Source organism: Amphibalanus amphitrite, unplaced genomic scaffold (assembly GCF_019059575.1).
Source record: "Amphibalanus amphitrite isolate SeventyFive unplaced genomic scaffold, NRLGWU_Aamphi_draft 000441F_arrow, whole genome shotgun sequence".
Lineage (NCBI taxonomy): Eukaryota > Metazoa > Arthropoda > Thecostraca > Balanomorpha > Balanidae > Amphibalanus > Amphibalanus amphitrite.
The window spans coordinates 457,402-476,048 of record NW_024881935.1 but is presented as its reverse complement, the minus strand read 5'-3'; the positions used below and the strand labels follow the sequence as shown (position 1 = coordinate 476,048).

The 18,647-nt window shown below is 49.2% G+C and overlaps 2 protein-coding genes across 2 annotated transcripts in view; both read left to right on the top strand.

Annotated features, from left to right (window-relative positions):
* Positions 1 to 18,647, top strand: part of LOC122391512 — an 83,638-nt gene that overhangs the window by 18,035 nt on the left and 46,956 nt on the right. The window lies entirely within an intron of this gene.
* Positions 1,929 to 5,416, top strand: LOC122391513 (solute carrier family 49 member 4 homolog). Its single transcript, XM_043385520.1, has 2 exons — positions 1,929 to 2,328; positions 2,568 to 5,416. The coding sequence occupies exons 1-2, from the start codon at positions 2,286 to 2,288 to the stop codon at positions 4,085 to 4,087; spliced, it is 1,563 nt and encodes a 520-aa protein (XP_043241455.1). The 5' UTR covers positions 1,929 to 2,285; the 3' UTR covers positions 4,088 to 5,416.

Sequence of the window (18,647 nt, the reverse complement as noted above, 5' to 3'; positions counted from 1 at the left end):
ATTCCTGATACACATTTGCTTGCTCATAGTCATGTAAACCCGGTAAATTCACCCAACTTTCATATTGGTCGCTCCATAGACAGATGGCCACAGAGATCAACTTTAACCCGCGCCCTGCTGGGGGTCCTGGATTTCCACGCCCTGCTGGGGGGGGGGGTGTTTGAACACCCCCCCTTGTAACTCGGCTCCTGGGCCACGTAGCGATACGCGGAAGGCGGCGTTCGAAAGAGCGTAAAAAATAATGACGAAATCACTTCGGTCAATTTTTTGGTCAGGTCAAAGGTCAGGTCACCAGAGGTCATTGAAGGCAAAATTTCGCCGATTTCCAGGTCGAATGTCAAAAAGTTCCAAGAAGCCAACGCATAACTCGGGAACCAATAGAGCTACAGCGCCGCGGAAAAGCGCATTCGATAGCCCTATTAACGCCCTTTCTGAATATTTCTCTCAGATTTGACCTAACGTCAACGGTTTTGTCTGCAGGGGGCAAAAACTGCAAAAATAGCCGATTTTTTCGAAAACAGTTTTTCTGCAATAACTTTTGACCCAAGCCTTGTACGAGCTTACTTTTACCGGCATCGTGTTCCTCTCGTCAAGACGCATCGAATGAACTATAACTTGACCTTGAAAGGTCAACTTGAAAATTTGACCTCAGGTCAAGGTCATGACCTGACCGGAAAGGGTCATGTTGCATATCAGTCGATCCGTATCGTCGAGCTGAACACATTTAAGGCGTTTTCATCGCTCTAGCATGCCTCTATCAAAAGTTATTTGCGAAAAACTGATAGATACCATTCGTGACCTAAGATGACCTCAGGGCATAAACAAGGGTCACGGACACCATTTTCAAGTTCAGTGTGTCTAAACCACTTGTAATTCGGTGTTTGGGAGTGTTTATAATGTCTTTCATCCAAAAGAGGCGCATTTCAATTTTCTCCCATTGACTTATAATGGGGAGGTCGCAAAATTGACCTGACCTTAGGTCATCGATATCAAAATTCTGAGATATACATTTTGTACATGCTATTGCTCTTAGCAATCGCTGAAAGTTTCAAAGCGATCGGTCACTCGGTGTAGCTATGACAGACATTGAAAGTTTTTATGAGGTGAGGTCACTTCAAGTGACCTGGTGACCTGACCTTGCATGACCTTGGTCTGAAATTTTCACAACATGTGTAGAATTGATGTGTGATAAGGTATACCAAAAACGGCGGCGCTCCGCGCCGCCGTTTTTGAGATATTCGCGAAAAACCACAAGGGGGGGTGTTCAAACACCCCCCCCAGCAGGGCGCGGGTTAAAGGCCATTGTTGCATTCATTTAGTGGAGATCATTAAAGAGCCGTGACAGGCCACAAGTCGCGTGACATCATACGTGTAACGACCAATGACGTCGGCCAACAAAACCCAATGGAAGCGGCTAGCAGCGTGCAAGAAAACAGGGCGCTGCTTTCTAAATGTCTGTCGTGCGCCATAAATGAATATATTCTTTGTAGCCTGGCAACTCAGTATCTTTTTTTAACTATTGTACTAGTATTTAATAATTTCATAATTTTATAATTGTGCTTACGCTTTATGTTGATATTAGTGACAAATCCTTAGATAAAGTAAATCGATGTGATATTTAATAGAAAAATAGCAAACTAACGCACCATTCATTCGAAAGCTGGGGAACCTACTAAAAAGAACTACTAAAATTCCTGAGGAACCAAAGGATCAAATGGGGATTAAATAGGTGCCTGCTATTCCGTCGTGAAAACGGCCATTATGTACCTAACCCTCCGGTATGTACTTACCTAACCCTCCGGGAAGGAATGGATCCATCGATATCTGAATTATCGAGTACAGGGAACGACCATCTGCTCAGTAGGCTGCTTTACGAGGAACGAGCACCGATAGCCGGTCTGACGTCAGAGGACTCTGTCCACTCGAACTGAGCACAGGCCGGCTGCTCTCCCAGCTGACTGGGCGCGCCACTGATATTCAGTTCAGATCTGTCGATAGTGACAACCTCTTGTCCATCGGCCCGGGCAGATGACCTGCCTGCTAAGCCACAGTGGCCGGCCGAGTGCGGTCTGGTCTAACTGCAGTCTGGCCGTGGTCCGACGGTGGTCCGACGGTGGTCCGACGGTGGTCCGGCTGCGGTCTAGTTGTGGTTCGGTCGCAGTTCGGTTTTGGTCCAGTATCTTGTGCGGCATTGATATGTTATTGTGTGATGGAGGCACTTGCTATGCTACCAATGTGATGAAGTCAGCGACTGTGTTCCGCAAGTCTCGGTCCATGAATACTTAATGTCGCAGGCCGCGCCAACGCCGATGACCCTGGGTGGTGAAGGTCAGTGGCCGCCAGACTTTGACAGTTCCTTTTCACTGATTTACACGATATTTGATGTGCTTTACGATAATAAAAATGTGACGGCTGCAATGATATATATAACTTTTTTTTTGCATTTGACAGAAACTTAGCCCTCACGGTGTGTTGCCTATCGTGGATAAAGTGTACATCAGTTTTCCTTCAAGCCTTTGTAGTGCCTGTGACGTGTTTTGTCAGACTACTTTGCCTCCTGTCTACAGACCATGGCGGGTCCAATGCTGTCGTGTCCGCCGGCCCGGCCGACCGGCCACAGCCGCTGCCCTCCGGCGCCGAGGGCCGCCAGAGCGCAGTGTCGGACCAGGTCAAGCCGGCGGCGCGCACCTACCGGCGCCGCTGGTACATCCTGCTGCTCTTCTCGGCCATCGGGTTCGTGCAGTGTGCCGTCTGGAACACGTTCGGTCCCATCACGGTGGCCGCGCAGGCCGCCTTCCCCTCCTGGGACAACGCCACCATCTCGATGCTGAGCAACGCCAGCAACATCACCTACCTGGTGGTGGTGGCGCCCTACTGCTGGCTGCTGAGCCGGTACGGCCTGCGCCCGGCCGTGCTGCTCATGACGCTCTGCATGGCGGTGGGCACGGCGCTGCGCAGCATCTCCTCAGAGGAGACCGCCTTTACGGTGGCGGCGTTCGCGTGCAGCGTGCTGAACGGCATCGGCGGCGTGATGGCCATGGCGGCGCCCGTCTACCTGTCCTCGGTGTGGTTCCCACCGGGCGAGCGCACCACGGCCACCTGCGTGCCGGCCGTCAGTCAGGAGCTCGGCATCGCGCTGTCGTTCGTCATCGGGCCGCTGATGGTGCAGCTGCCGGGCGGCGCCGACCCGCACTCGGACCCGGAGGCCACGCGCTACTACATCATGCTGCTGATGGACGTGGAGACGGGCGCGGCGGCCGTACTCTTCCTGGCCGTGCTGCTGTACTTCCCCTCGCGGCCGCCGCTGCCGCCGTCGGCCAGCGCGGCCGCCGCGCCGCCGGCCGGCTCCTTCTGGCGCCGGCTGCTGGAGGCGGCGCGCGCGCCCGACCTGCCCTGGCTCCTGCTGGCCTACGTGGTGCCCGGCGGCATGCAGGTGGCCTACTTCGCCCTGCTGGAGATCAGCCTGGCGCCGCTGGGCGTGACGCAGGAGCAGGCCGGCTGGCTGGGCTTCTGGGCCAGCGTGGCCTCGTGCGTGTCGGCGCTGCTGGCGGCGCGACTCACCGACCTGTTCCAGGGCCACGTGCGCGCCACGCTGCTGGCGCTGCTGCTGGCGGGCACCTGCGGCTACGGCTGGCTGCTGGCCCAGGTGGCCGGCTGGCAGACGTTCTCGCTGCCGTCGCTGTACGGCGCCACCCTGCTGGCGCTGGCGTTCACGTACGCCACGGCGCCGCTGGTCTACGAGTACGCCGCCGAGCTGCTGTACCCGGTGACGGCCGACGTCATCGGTGCCGTCCTGAGCGTCGGCCTGAACGTCACCGTCTCCGCGTCGCTGCTGCTGCTGCTGGCCGAGCCGCTGGCCGAGAACACGCTGTGGATGAACGTGGCGCTGGTGTGCGCGCTGCCGCTGGGCATGGCCGCCCTCAGCCGCACTAGGGAGGTGTACCGGCGGACCGAGCAGGACTGCGGACGGCAGGACGGAGGGCCGATACCGGCCGACGCCGCGAGCGCCGCCGACCAGCCGCCCAAAGACACCGCGGACAGTGCGGGCATCGAACTGAGGGGCATTCACCATGTGACACAAATTTGATTCCAAGGGATCGCTGTTGAATTGATTGCTTATTTATCTGTGCAATGTGTTACTCGTTTTTTTTTTTGCTGCATTGGACGCATGGGAAAACATTTAAGATGTTTCTATTCAGTAGTTTGCCTACGCCTGACAGTCCGCACTACCTGAAGACATATTTGAAGGCATGTACTTCGAAAGGAAGTCCATGGGCTGTGGTACGCCATGGAATGGCAAGTGATATATGATGTTGATGCTATCAGGAATTCATTTTAACCTAAATTGAGGACATGCGCCATGCGCGTAAGACTAAGATTAGCTATTATTTACCTTGACATAAAAGGTAACTAAATACCGAGGACAAAAAGAGAATTGTGCCGACGTGAACGTACCGTCGTTGTTAGAATTTAGCCGATAGCAAAACAGCCTGGGCTGGTCTATCCCCATTGCATATATTGATATCAATATCACGTGCCGTTAGCTCTCTGCTCATTTTTTTTTTTTTTACCTTGACCGATACACATCGTCCTGGTCACTTTGGCTGCCTCGAGCTCTGAAGCCTCTAGACCGAATCTGATAGCAAATGTGATAAACTTATCGGGCACACAACAGTGATTCAGTGACCCACCCTTTTACACAGATAGAGCGAGTGGCTTATGGTATGCTTACTCAATTCAAGGGTACTTAAAGGTACTCACATTATGTGAGACAGATATTCATGTGTGTATGATGTAAATATTATCAATAGTATCCGCAAATGAAAACACTTTTTCAAAACGTTGATGCCAAAATATTTGTAATACAAGCCTGGCGGTTTTTAAATGCCTACCGAGCTGCCGTTAAATGACGTTACGACTAGACGACTGTAAAAGTAAACCGTCAGGTGATATTTAAAATCAGTTTCAGCTGCGGTAGTTGTTTGTGTTTGCGTCGCCCTCCCAGATAAGCACAGAGCTAACTGTAGCTGAGTCATAGAGCTATCCAGGACATAGGTATCTGAGCAGGCGAGTGACTCCGGGACGTCTGTAGCCGCCGAGCGGCCGGTCGGCTCGGCCGGCCCCCTGCGGAACGCCAGCCCGGTCCGGCTGTGCAGACAGGCTGTGGTAAGCCGCTAATTTCCCAGTGGTGCCCTGTGGGCGCTCGACTCTTGTTTACCTCCAGTCTCTCAGCCTCAGTCACTACAAAGGGGGCGACGTACCCAATTATACACTCAGCTTGGGCTTTAAACTCATGCTGTTACCAACCTAAAACGCTTTGAGGTGTGTAAGAAATGGATTTCTCGTAAATGCCTCCTCTCTTCTCTCTCTCTCTTTACATGCATTTTGACCAAATAATTAACATCTAGTCAATTCATCGGTATTCCAATCCTTCGTGTCAATGCTGCTCCCCCCTCCACCCCCTACCATCCCCATCTCCCGGCGCCCTCTTGGCCACCCGCGCCGCCGACCCGCTCCGTCCCGCCGCCGTCGACTCGGACGGACGTCGGCCAGTCGTGCCGACGGAGCCGACGGGGGAGCACCGTCGGAGCCGACGGGGAGCGTCGTCCGAGACGGCGGTGGCGCGATGGCCAGTGGAGGGGCGCCGTCCGCCGGCCGCCTGGCGCCGCCTCTGCTGCTGCTGCTGCTGCTCTCGGTGCTGTCAGGTAAGTCGAGGTCACTGGGGCTGACAGGTCAGCTGGGGTCACTGGTGCTCAGCGGCGCCGCCACGCTTTTATGAGCACTACGTACACCCGCATGCAGGTTAGTAGTAGGCTCAGGCACGTCACCCAGGGTGGGATGAAAATTTTCCCAAGTTCCAAGGTGCCTATTTATAACATCACCAAAACCTGAAAACTCTCCGGATTCGTCCCACTGATTGTCGAGAAGTCAACATTTTCATTAAAAATAATACAAAATGAGTAAAACGAATTATCTATAGTCTGTTCCATTCCAAGTTTGCAGCCGAAGCGCCGCACTCATAACAGCACGTGAACAACGCTAGTGCAACTTTTTATGCAAATGCGCCAACGGATTGGAAAGCTGCGCATTTGAGACTTGATTTGACGCTCTTCAACAGTCACAATGTCGTCAATTTTGTCGGCTATTATATTATCAATTAATATGTACTTAATTGTTAATATGTAAATTTTGTATTTAATATTTATTCTTTTCAAAATGTTCTAAAATCAGTACGCACTTCAGGGCGGTGCGGTCACCAGATAGCAAACAAGTCGGACAGGCACACAGGCACACGATGTGCTCGTATTTTTCCGCAAGAAGTGGAGGCGACGGGCGTCTGAAAATTGGCCTAGGTGCAAAGTCCGCCTAGGTATTGCCGTCGCCTATGCGCCACCGGACCGGAGCAGCGGAGCAATCAGAAGAAAAAAAATATTGAGATGGTGATGACATCTCCAAGAGAGCTGATAACCCGAGGTCGGTCTGCGGACGGATTGCAAGAAAACAAAAGCGGATGAAATAAAAATATCAGCACTAAATATTGTCAGTGGTGTGCTGTTTATGGCAAAGTGTTCAAACGACCTGATCTATCATAGCCGTAAACGAAATAAAAATGTTTACGCCAAGCAGAGGCTAGCACGTAATACAACTGGATTGGCAGATTTTAATGCTGCTCGACAGGATGATGCCTTGTGAGATCACTTTTTTGTTCAAATATACAGTTTCAATTTTTTTTTGCGTTTCAGGGTTAACACAAAATACGGAAAACGTTGGGCACACGTGTCTTCAAAATATTCTGGGGTAAGGCCCTGTAAATATCGCCGGGTATTTTCGCCGCAGGAACTCCGCAAAAGTCCTCCTTGATTTTTCATTGCTCCCCACGTGCGAATGGCGGGCAGCGCTTCGGCTGCAAACTTGGAATGGAACAGACTATAATAAACACCCAGCTGACCAAGGGAAAGACGGCTGTGCCTGCCGTCCCTCCCTTAGCTTCGAACCGATTGCAGTCTGCAGAATGATGTATGTAGTTACAGTTGCACTTACACTATGGGGGCCTGGGGCAGAAGCATGCCTTTCCAGCCGGCGAGCTTGTGATGGTGAAAATTTTCTTCGGGACCACCTTCATAAATAGCAATTTCGACTGTTATTTGAAAACATTTGTACAACTATTCTGTAGTCAGATTAATCCGAAGTCCTACTTAATCCTTTTGTCTGTTTAGTCGAAATGGCTTGAATACAATAAACAAAACAAAGCAACTCAGATTCAGACTCTGTATTTTCATGTTACCTATACACTGCCTTTCTGAAGTTGTAAGACTCCTAATGGATGCTAGGTCCTGCAAGGTTCATTTCCCTGTGAAAGCTCCTCTGGGAGTGAGGGCGGTGCGAAGTTGCGAAATCTGAAGACCGTGCAGAGGTTCACTTTTGACTTCATAGGTCAGTGACCTGATCTGACCCGAAAATGCGGTTGGTGTCAACAGATCCGACTTGATTCAAAGGGCAGGTATGCCTAGCTTCAGTTCTCTATCACCGGCGTGTTCGGAGCTATCGCGAAAAAAAAAAACTAGGAGGGGCGGCGCCTCCCCCCCCTCAGCCGGCGAGGTTAACCCGCGCACCTGAGGTTTCTCGCGGATAGCGGGAAAACCGCGGCGCGTAGCGCCGCGAAATTTGGTACGACTATTCTCTCATCTATTTTACACATGGTGTGCAAGTTTGAACCTCCTAACTTTTAAGGTCAGGTCACCAGGTCACTTTGAATGACCCAACCTCGTCACTTTTTTGCAACTTTGTCACCGTGCCAGAGCTACAGTAGATGTCGGAGGCCTTTGAAAGTCGCAGGATGTTATTAGGTCATTAGTAGCTACAATTTGTATATCTCGGAATTTTGATGTCGTTGACCTAAGGTCAGGTCAATTTCGCGACCTCCCCATTATAAGTCAATGGGGGAAAAATCAACTCCCTGTTTTTACCACTAAAACGGGTCGGAATGGCCCCATATACCATACATGACTTCATATACGTTCAACCTTCACTACCTTGAGGTCTGTTTTGCTGTTGGGCAGCTGTAAGGTCATGTGACGTCATCAAAGGTCACCAAAGGTTTTTTGCCAATAACTCCGTACAGGAACAAGATACAGCCACGCAAATGGTCTCATTGTGTTCAGCTCGTCAAGACGCATCAAATGATGTACATGATGACCTCGAGGTCACGTGACCTGAGGTTAACCTTTGACCTTGACCTTTCGAGGTCAACATATATATCATTCGATGCGGATTGACGAGAGGATCACGATGATGCCCTTAGTTTGTTCCTATCTTGACTAATTCGAAAGTTATTCGAGAAAAACTGTCTCCATATCTAGCGCCGCCATTTTGACTTTTTCGACCCCTGTGACGTCATCTTTGACCTGACCTGAAAATGACCTGAGAAAAATTGTAGACCTTGTCCGTGCGTATCCGATGCCGTTTACCGCTTGTCGCTATCTTGCTTCGTTTTCGAGATCTCAGGGGGGGGGGGCGGTCATCCGCCTCCCCCCCCCCCAGTCGGTGCGAAGTTGGCGCAGACCCCCGTCGGTGCGCGGGTTAAGGCTCTCAGAGACCAGTACAGGGCCTGCAAAGGGCAGTTTGAGACGTTTAGATGCCGACTTGGGCCATCAGAGCCTAATGTGGGTCTTTACAGGCCATCATGGGCCCTCAGAGGTCAGTGTGGGACCCTAAAATACCTGCATGGGCTTACCGGCATGGGAAAATACCGGCACGGGATCTGAGGGCCCGCAGTGCGGGGCCCTCAGATCCCATGTCTCAGATCCCATGCTCAGAGGCACCTAAAGGTTAGTCTTGGGACCCCAGATACAGAAATGATGTCACCAGAGGCCGGAGTGAGGCCCTCAGACGCCGGCTGGGCTCATGAGGCCGGTTTAGGGGCCCTCAAATGCCAGTGGAGGGCCCTCAGAGGTCAATGTGGGTTCTCATCCCTCAATGTGGTCGCTTGACCGCCACTGAAGGGCCCTCCGAGACACGGGCGTCATTTTACGAAATTTATTGGTAGGGCTCTAATGGTTAATTTCGGGATACCAAAGCCATTCTTACCATGCACCGCCATAGGGTTAATGTTAAAATTCTGAAATTATTGCTAGGGCTCGGGCACTACCAAGCCTATGTATACAAAACGACACCCATGCTCCGAGATCAGTGTAGGACCCTCAAAGACTGGTATGGGAGATGTTAATAGCTGGCGTGGGTTTCTTGAGCCTCGTGACAATCGAATAAGGGCCAGAGCCCCATACACCTATGGGGGCCCTGCCCATTGGTTGTTTGGGGGCCAAATGATATGATGGCCCCCTGATTAGCCTTTGGAGGGGGAAGGGCATGGTCCTGATCCCCCCTCTGCGACCGCCACTGCACTGAAAGTGCGAAGGGGGAGGGGCAGATACCCACATACATTGCTGGCCCCCAGCCTGTTTGAACCGAGGCAGGGGGCACGGTCACCCTGGCCCCCAGCTACTACGCCTGTGACGAACTATGCCGACTCCAAGCAGATCCGGTCAAGCGTTGGTCGTTTGTATACGCATTCTCCTGCACCTTACTAGTATTGTCTTATTCCTTTTCAGTGCCCGCTCATGTCCCGCGTCTCGTATTCAACAAAATGCTGCCACCAGGACTCACAGTTTTGTCTCTGATATGGTTTCCTTTATTGAGTGAAGGAAATTGCGGTCAATAACGCTGTAGAAACAAAAGGGAATCTTCATTAAAGGGCAGGTTGAATAGTCGTCAAGTTCTGGTGTTTAGGGTACCGGGTGGTAGGTACTTACAGACAGACACTAAAGTCAGCAAAAAGTGGGGGGGGGGGGCAGTTAACATTGCTGCCCCCCCACCCACCTCCGAAAGTGGGGGCCATGGCCCCCCGCCCCCCCTGTTCCTACGCCTATGGTCAACGGACGCGTCGAAATAAACAACTTCTAGCACTCCATTCTTCTACTCTGCAGATTTGAGATCACTACCACCTTGCTGACCTTGCTACCACCCAAGCCCTATATCATTATGAGCAACAAATCACTCACAAAAGGCCTCTACAACAAGACCCTAAAACTCTATACCACGCTCGGCGCTTGCTCGGCGCGGTTCATTCCCATGGTTGAGCCCAAGTTGAGCCCAAGTTGAGCCCTTTAGATTCTTTAGTGCCCTGGTTGAGCCAAGCGGCCAAGCTTCCTACAGGGTCTTTCATAATGAATGTTACTTTTGAACATTTAGCTAGGAGCTCTTAATTTATCACTTTCGCGTGAGTTTTATATGCGTATTGTTGCAAATTGATTAGGGTTTTGTCCCAAAAAATAAAAAAAATTCACAACGCCAATTTTCCTTCACGGAAAAGCAGAGTATGTCGACACCACTAAAACGCATTACGGATTACGGTCGACGGACAAGTCTTCATCCATTGGCTCTCCCCTGCGTCAACACTGAGCGGAGTGGCTTACCTCAGGCTGCAGGAATGCTTCTGCCTCAGGTCAGGGACAAGGTTCAAAGAGACGGCCTGTAGTTCCAGCAGGATGGTGCCACAGTGCGCACCACGGCAGCTGTTGCGCCAGTGGCTGATCGAAAATTTCGAAGAGCGCGTTATCAACCGCCTCACCGGGCGACTATGCCCACCACGGAGTCCTGACCTCTCCCCGCTGGACTACTGGTTTTGGGAAGTCGCATTGGCAGATCTGAGACAAAACCCTCCTGCAACCATCCACTGCGAACCACAGTGGAGAGGTTTGCTGGAAGCCTGGACCCAGACGTTTTGAGGCGCGGGGTGCGACACCTTCGTCAGAGGGCCGAAACCTGTGCCTTAATTAAGGGCGATACAGTGGAAAATTCCTGAGGAGCATTAAAATGAAAGTTGTGTGTGCAAAAACGCTAATGTGTTTCTGTTTCATGTGATGGTACATATTACATGAGGAACATATATGTCCTGAGAAATAGCTCTTTCAAAAGTAACATTCATTATGAAAGACCCTGTAGTTGTTATGGCAACAAGAGCGATTTTTTTTAGCAGTTCAAAATGACAAATGTAATTTTGGTATGTCAAAACTGGTCAAAACAAACTGAAGTTTGGTGACTTTTTTCAATTAAAAAACTTTTAAAAAAAACGTAATTAAAAACTTTTTTAAATAAACTATTTTTCACATTTTGAGCAGTACGTACTGTACGTAGTGGATTCCCAAGTAAAAATTGCACTACGTACAGTGTACGTACTGTACGTAGTGGTGGCGGCGCCCCTGCTGGTGCTAACAGTTAGCTGGAGTCAGTGGTGCTAGCGGTTCAGCTGGAGTCACTGGTGGGGTGTGTGTCGCACACTGGTGCTCTGTTGCTAATGCTATCAGGTCAGAGGGGTCACTGGGTGCTATGGGATCAGCTAAGATCACTGGTGCTCTGGAGCTGACAGATCAGCTGGGTCACTGATGAGTTGGTGATTGTGGGTCACACACTGGTGCTCTGTTCAGGCCTGTGGTGTCCTATGACGATCACAGGCCGCCCGTTCTGGGGCGGGGTCCGGGTCCGCTGCGGCCCGGGGCGGCGGCTGTGACACATTTGCCGACCACTGACAGCCGATCGCCCATCGCGTGTCAGACTGGCAGCGATGACGGCTGCCGAACGGCCGTCACCCTGCTCAGAGTCGCACTCTGCAACTCAGCTGTCTCCGCGCCCCTGAAATATGAACGAATGTTGCAAAATGTCGTCAGAGTAGAATGATGGATGTGTCATAGTCTATCGGCACATACTTACATTAATCGGGATAGTAAGCACATCTTGCGACAACATTGGAGTGTATGATGCCAATTTAAATTAAGCTGAATCCAAAATATGTCGTTTTTCACGAGCTACTTTTCATTGCAAAAATATATATTCGAGCAATTTTTCCAGCAACACCACGGCACATATACCTACTCTTCCAAGTAAGATTTTAATCCCCACACTGCAGCCGGCCATGGCTGTTACAGTACAGTCCATCCCGGCGCGGCCCCTCCTGCAGTTACCGTTGATCGGAAGCGGGACGGACCCACCGAGATCTGACCTGACAGCACAGCGGCCGCTGGTCTGACCCGCTGCCACACACCATCTTATCAGCGGCAGCCGAGAGCTGCAAACTCAGACCGAATGCCGCCGCATGCCCGCCCGGCTTGCTGTGAAATTTACCAGCTGCCGGACATTGGTCACGTGACCACATTTTCCGTGTGACCTTGAGTTGGCACCAGATTTTGTCGACAGACGTGGCGCAGCTTATTTTACTGCATTACTTTAGATACTAGATATTTAGCCGTGTGGTGGTAAATGATACCGTGCAAATAATATTGAATCATCGGTGACATAGTTACCATTTATACTTGAATAGCATCAATAAAATGCAATTAATCTATTATTACTCTTCCATTGATTTTATTGTGTTTGCAGGCATAGGTAGAAACTGAAAAGCTGAGCCTGCAGCTTACAGTTGTTCTATACAGTATAGCGGCGGAACACCTTCAATTAAGGGGGTGAACGGCAGTGAACACCTTCACTGCCGACTTTCGGTCCGATTCTTTCCATGCAACGCCCATAGGGCTAATGTTAAAATGCCAAAATTATAGGGGGTACGGTGCCCCGGTGCCCTCCCTGTTCCGCCGCCTATGGTTCTATAACTCTTAATGCATAAATCAATGCTACTGAGGGCTGCAAATTTGTTTTTTACCTATCTTTAATAACTGATGCCCTACCTTCATCTACCATTTTCTGTAAGAATCTTGCATCAATCATCACCAGACTTCTTAGTTTTTTTTACATACCTACGCCCCAGCCGCGAGAGTGGGCGGGTACGACTCCCTCGCCTTAAAGGGACTATCCCACCTTTAACATGGGGTTTGAGTTGAGATAGCCAAGTTTGCGGCGAGGTTAAGAAACCACTATCACTATCTATCTAGGTTGCAACCCCCGCGGCCTCTTGGTGTTGAAGAAATTCGTTCCCTTCATTTGAAAATGGGCCTTGTACAAGGCCCTATCTTCAACATGGAGCGACCGTTAGTGTGACGTCACCTCGTTTAGTCATTCTGATTTAAATGGGTTTGTTCGTTGAAAAATCGCTTAAAACTTGGTCTGAACTTTGTTGTGGTGCCTACAGAGTAAAAAGAATCAGCTTTATGACAGTAATGTGGCCTGGGGAAGGAGGTAATTTTGGGCTGTGACGTCACATATTTGAAAGTTTGTGATTGGAATATGGGAAGCCTAAGATGTTTAATGAAAAATAAATGCCAGAACCGTGTTCCTGGTCATCCAATCTATAAAGTCGGGCACAATTTAACTGGTTTTAACAACATTTTAGAAGGTGGGATAGTCCCTTTAATTGAGCTAGCCTCAATTAAGGCGAGCCTCATGTGTGCCGTTACGGGACCGGGGACGCAGCGATTGATGCACGGTTTAAAAGTCTCAGGTCAACTGATGCCCTCTGAGGGTCAGGTCAAGTGCCCCGAGGGCCAAAATACGATTTCGGGTTTTGAAAAATAACTTTGTCAAAAAAACGGCGCAGAGTCGCTCTTTTAGTACCATAATGTTTGTCATGCTCCGGTGCGTCAAAATGGTACACTTTTGTTTGGGTGGGGTCAACATAAGGTGTTCACATCGGATCAAAGCCAGGTCAGAGGCACTCAGGTCACGAACTTGGTCGGAGGAGGTTATATCGCATATCATTCGATTCGATAGGTCTTCCCGAGTCTATTGGCGACTTTTCCGACTTGCCAGCTCAATTTTATCAGGAGTTTTTGACGAAAAAACTTGTGACATTTGTGACGTCATGAATGACGTCACGCGAGGTTAAAGATGCAAAAGTGAAGCATTGGACATTGCAAGAATTGCATGAAATTGCGATTCCATGTGCTTGAGCTAGGTTTAGATCATTCTCGGCGTCAAAATTACAGTTTCCATATTTTCCCCATTGACTTGTAATGGTGACGTCGCGCGATCGGCCTGACCTCATGTGACCTCTAGGAGAAATCTGAGATAAACAAGTTTTGAGACTCCTAGAGGATACTATTTCCTGTAAGTATCATCTCGCTGTGACAGCTCCTCTGGCACCGAGGGCATTGCGAAGTTTCGGTATTTTGGGACTATTGCAGAGGTTCACGTGTGACGTCATAAGTCAGTGACCTGACCTGAGACGGAAATGCAATTGGTTTCCAAAGATGCGTATGGAAGCAAAGATAAGGTGTGCCAAATAGCAGCCCTCTAGCTGTAAGGTGTTTTGAGCTATCGCCAAAAGTCGTGAGTGGAGCGCTACTGACTCCTCCGGTCGGCCGCCGGGGGTAAGGAGGCGTGCAGGGTATCGGAAAACCACCTGGTACTTTGCGAATTTTGCCGATAAAAATACGTTTCTTATGCCAACTTGTAGCCAAAAGACTACTGAATCTCAAACCAGTCGTATCCTTGCACTAAACGGCTTGGTTTAGACACGATAGGTCTGAAAAGAAAAGGTCCCATGTATTCTCTATGGGCGCCGCGAGGCCGTTGGCACCAGAGTTTCGGGAAGTGCCCTCGCCACAACCGCACGTGCAGATTTGGTCACGTGACCAAGCGCATTTGCCGCCACTGTATTTATATACACTGTGAAATTTACTAGCGCAGTTATTTGACCACATGTCCTGAGTAATTCCTCAGCGGCAACGAAAATACGCTACAGCTGCATATAATTGACCCTGCACTGCATAGATTCCTGTACCACTTCCTTATCCTCTCCCCATAGATAGTTACTGCTTCAACGGCCGGCCGTTTGATAAGAACGTTGACCTATTCGGTTCACTTTTGTTTTATATATGCTCATTGCTCATTCTTGTCAGCAAGGAGTTATACCTGTGCGCATAACTCAAATTTAGATGTCTGTAAGTTATCATAGATTATACTGTATCACTATCGGAAGGTAAGGCTAGGATTTCATGTTGTTGACTATTTAGTATTTAGTATACCTACCTACCTACCAAGGATAAAACATCAGTCAAGCGCACAATGCTACATGCTTGTGGGAAGAGTTTGCTTCCGAGCTTTCCAGATACGTAATCTTACCTTGCTAACATTCTGAAATAAGGCGCTGGCAATGCCGCAACTTTGCCTTTCAATCGCCTTGGTCGATTGATGGCGTCGTGTTGTCATCAATCAGCATGTGGGAATTATGAATGCCTTTTCTGAATTACCAGTCGATCGGATGGCTACAATACCGATTGGTTCATGTGTTCATCCGGCATGCACATTGCACTATTACTGATAGACGAAACATAATAAACCACATGTTCACATGATCGGTCGCTTACCACATGAAGCTGCAGCCCCGGCAATGAATCCATGATAGAGCGAGAAGCACCGCTTTGTCCCCTCAAATTTGATGCATTTTAAACGTGTCCACTACAAAGTACAAACCAGCACTTAAAAGGCATCGGGGGACGTATTGCCAAACATCCTACAGTTATGTGATTGGTTGGTTATCGTCAGTACACACAGGTGAACTATCGCACTATCGCAGGGGGTCGAATGGAAAGATGGTGCGACATAGCACCACCTGGGAGGGGGAGGGGCAGATAAAACCGGCTCTCAAGAGCAGTGCCTCAAATGTAGAGGACCAGGCATGTGCATGGATCTGAGAAAATGGATCTGGGATCTGATCCCATGGATCTTGATCCCGGATCTGACAGCATCATTGATCAAGCTCTTAACCCGCGCCGGGCCGGGGGGTGTTTGAACACCCCCCCCCTGCGGTTTTTCGCAGATATCGCGCCGCCGTTTTTAGCACATCTGTTTGTGCATCTTTTCCGCACATGTTGTGAAAATTTCAGACCCAGGTCACCATAGGTCAGGTCACCAGGTCACGCCAAGTGACCTCACCTCAGAAAAAATAAGAATGCTCGTCATAGCTACACCGACTGAACGATTGCCTTGAAACTTTCAGCGATTGATTAGAGCAACACTATCTATAACATGTATATCTTGGAATGTTGATATTGGTGACCTAAGGTCAGGTCAATTTTGCGGCCTCTCCATAGTCAATGGGAGAAAATTGAAAAGCGTCTGTTTTGCACGAACGCTATTCTAGACACTCTCAAACATCGAGATAAAGGTAAAAGTGACACACTGAACCAGAAAATGGCAACTGTGACCCCCTCGTTATATCCCCGAGGTCATCTCAGGTCACGAACAGAATCTAACAGTTTTTCGCTAATAACTTCTGATAGAGGCGTGCTAGAGCGCTGAACACGCCTTAGATGTGTTCGGCTCGACGTTGCGGATCGACTGATATGCAACATGACCCCTTCCGGTCAGGTCATGACCTTGACCTGAGGTCAAATTTTCAAGTTGACCTTTTAAGGTCAAATTATAGTTCAATCGACGCGTCTCGACGAGAGGAACACGATGCTGGCAAAAGTAATGTCATGGCTTTTTTGAGTCAAAAGCTATTGCCGAAAAAAAACGTTTTTCGTAAAAACTGCTATTTTTGGAGTTTTTGCCCTCTGGAGGCTAAACTGTTGACCTGAGGTCAAATCTGAGTACATTACCCAGAAAGGTCTGTAAAAGGGCTATCGAATGCGCTTTTTCGCGGCGCTGTAGCTCTAGCGGTTCCCGAGATAGCCGTTGGCAGTTTCCAAAATGTTGAAATAGTCAACATTTTACCTTTGGTGACCTCTGGTGACCTGACCTTTGACCTGACCCAAAAAATGACTGAAGTGTTTTCGTCCTTATTTTGGACGTCGTTCTTTCGATCACCGCTTACCGCGTGTCGCTACGTGGCCCAGGAGCCGAGTTAGAAGGGGGGGGGGGGTGTTCAGACACCCCCCGGCCCGGCGCGGAATCTCAGAGCACCGGCCCGGCGCGGGTTAATTTTATTGAGGGATCCATATGGATCATAGATCCGACTCTTAACCCGCGCCCCGTAGGGGGGGGGGCCGAAACGGCCCCCCCTGGCCACGAAACTTTCAGGACCCCTCCGGGCATCAATTTTACACATTGTGACCAAAAATTTTTCCAGAGGCTATGATAGGTTGGCCACAAATGACGTCAGAGTGACGTCATGTTCTGTCATTTTCGACCGAAAAAAGACCTTCGCGAGAAGACCTGTCAGGACTACAGCTTTGAAGATACAGAAAAATGATCAAGACATAAAAGGTGTAGAATTGACAGGGCAACAAAACTGCTATCTCGAATTTTTGAAATTTTTGAGTTTTGACCCCCAAAAATCAAAAAAGCATTTTTTTGGATATATTCGCCAAAAAATCCAAAAAGTTTTTTGATTTTCGAAAAAACCGGAATATATGTGATAGTATAGTGCCTACCGTCTTCTATCTACATACCAAATTTCAGATCGATGCCTCGTTTTTTGGCCAAGTTATAGCGAAAAAACTGTTCAAAAATGATGACGTCAAATTTTCAAACTCAATTTTTGGCAATTCTAGAACTCGTAGAGCAAAACGAAGACCACCATTAGACTCCTCGTGACGAGCTGCATCGAATCGATACCCATTTTATGCAAAAATATCAACTTTGAAATTTGACCTAATTTGACCTGACCTTGACCTGACCTTCACAAAAACGTGACCTAGGCTGGCCTCAAAGGCTGCCTAACCCACATAATCGCATTTGTCATGTAAAATGGACCATAAAACATGTATCACACGACACATTCATATTGTGACCCCCGGTGACCTGACCTCGCTGTGACCTGACCTGGTATCAGTGACCTCAGATAGCAAAGTATGTGTTTGACGAACAATGTACCATCGATGGTTTTCAATAAATTACCAATTTACTCGCTTTCACAGCACATTTCTTGAATTGCCTGTGAACGGTGAAAATCTGACCTTTGACCTGACCTGTGACGTCATCGGTTTGACCTAGGTCAATGAAATTTGGTCACAAGGTAGTTACAGGGTGGGGCTATCGAACGCCGTTTGAATTTTGAAAATCGGCCGGTAACTTTCCGAGATCTTAGGGGGGGGGGCGAAACGGCCCCCCCCCCTACGGGTGGTAGGGTCCGCCGGTAGCCCTACGGGGCGCGGGTTAAGTTTTACTTGAGATCAATTGAGATCATAGATCCTTGCTTATTCTCTAGCAACACAGAAATCCTTAAGATTCACTTGCTCCGACTCACAAAATTAATAATAACAAGGTTTTATTAGTTTAAGCGATTCAACGCCATAATTCATAGACTTGTGGCACTTATTGACATAGAAAACCTCGGAAACATGGGTTGAAATGTTATGCATGGTAGGATCCACTCGGACCATAGATCCATGTTCTCGGTTTATCGTCAGATCATATAAGTTCATAAATCTATAAGTTCATAGTTCATAGATAAGTTCATAGGATACATTTTCATGCGGGATCCATTGGGATCATAGATCCTACCTTGCAATTTGCCTTGAGCTCCACTGAGATCACACATCCATCACTGGGATCCATGCAGATGTCTGTAGAGGACCCTCACTTAACCCTATTCCTGGCGGGCTCCACCGGGACAAGAAACTGGCGGGGGGGGGGCCGATTCGGCCCCCCTTCAGATCTCAAAAACTACACATCGCAGCGACAAACGGCAAACGGCGTTTGATAGGTCGTTTAAAGATCTACAACTTTTACATAAAACATTTTCAGGTCAGGTCAAT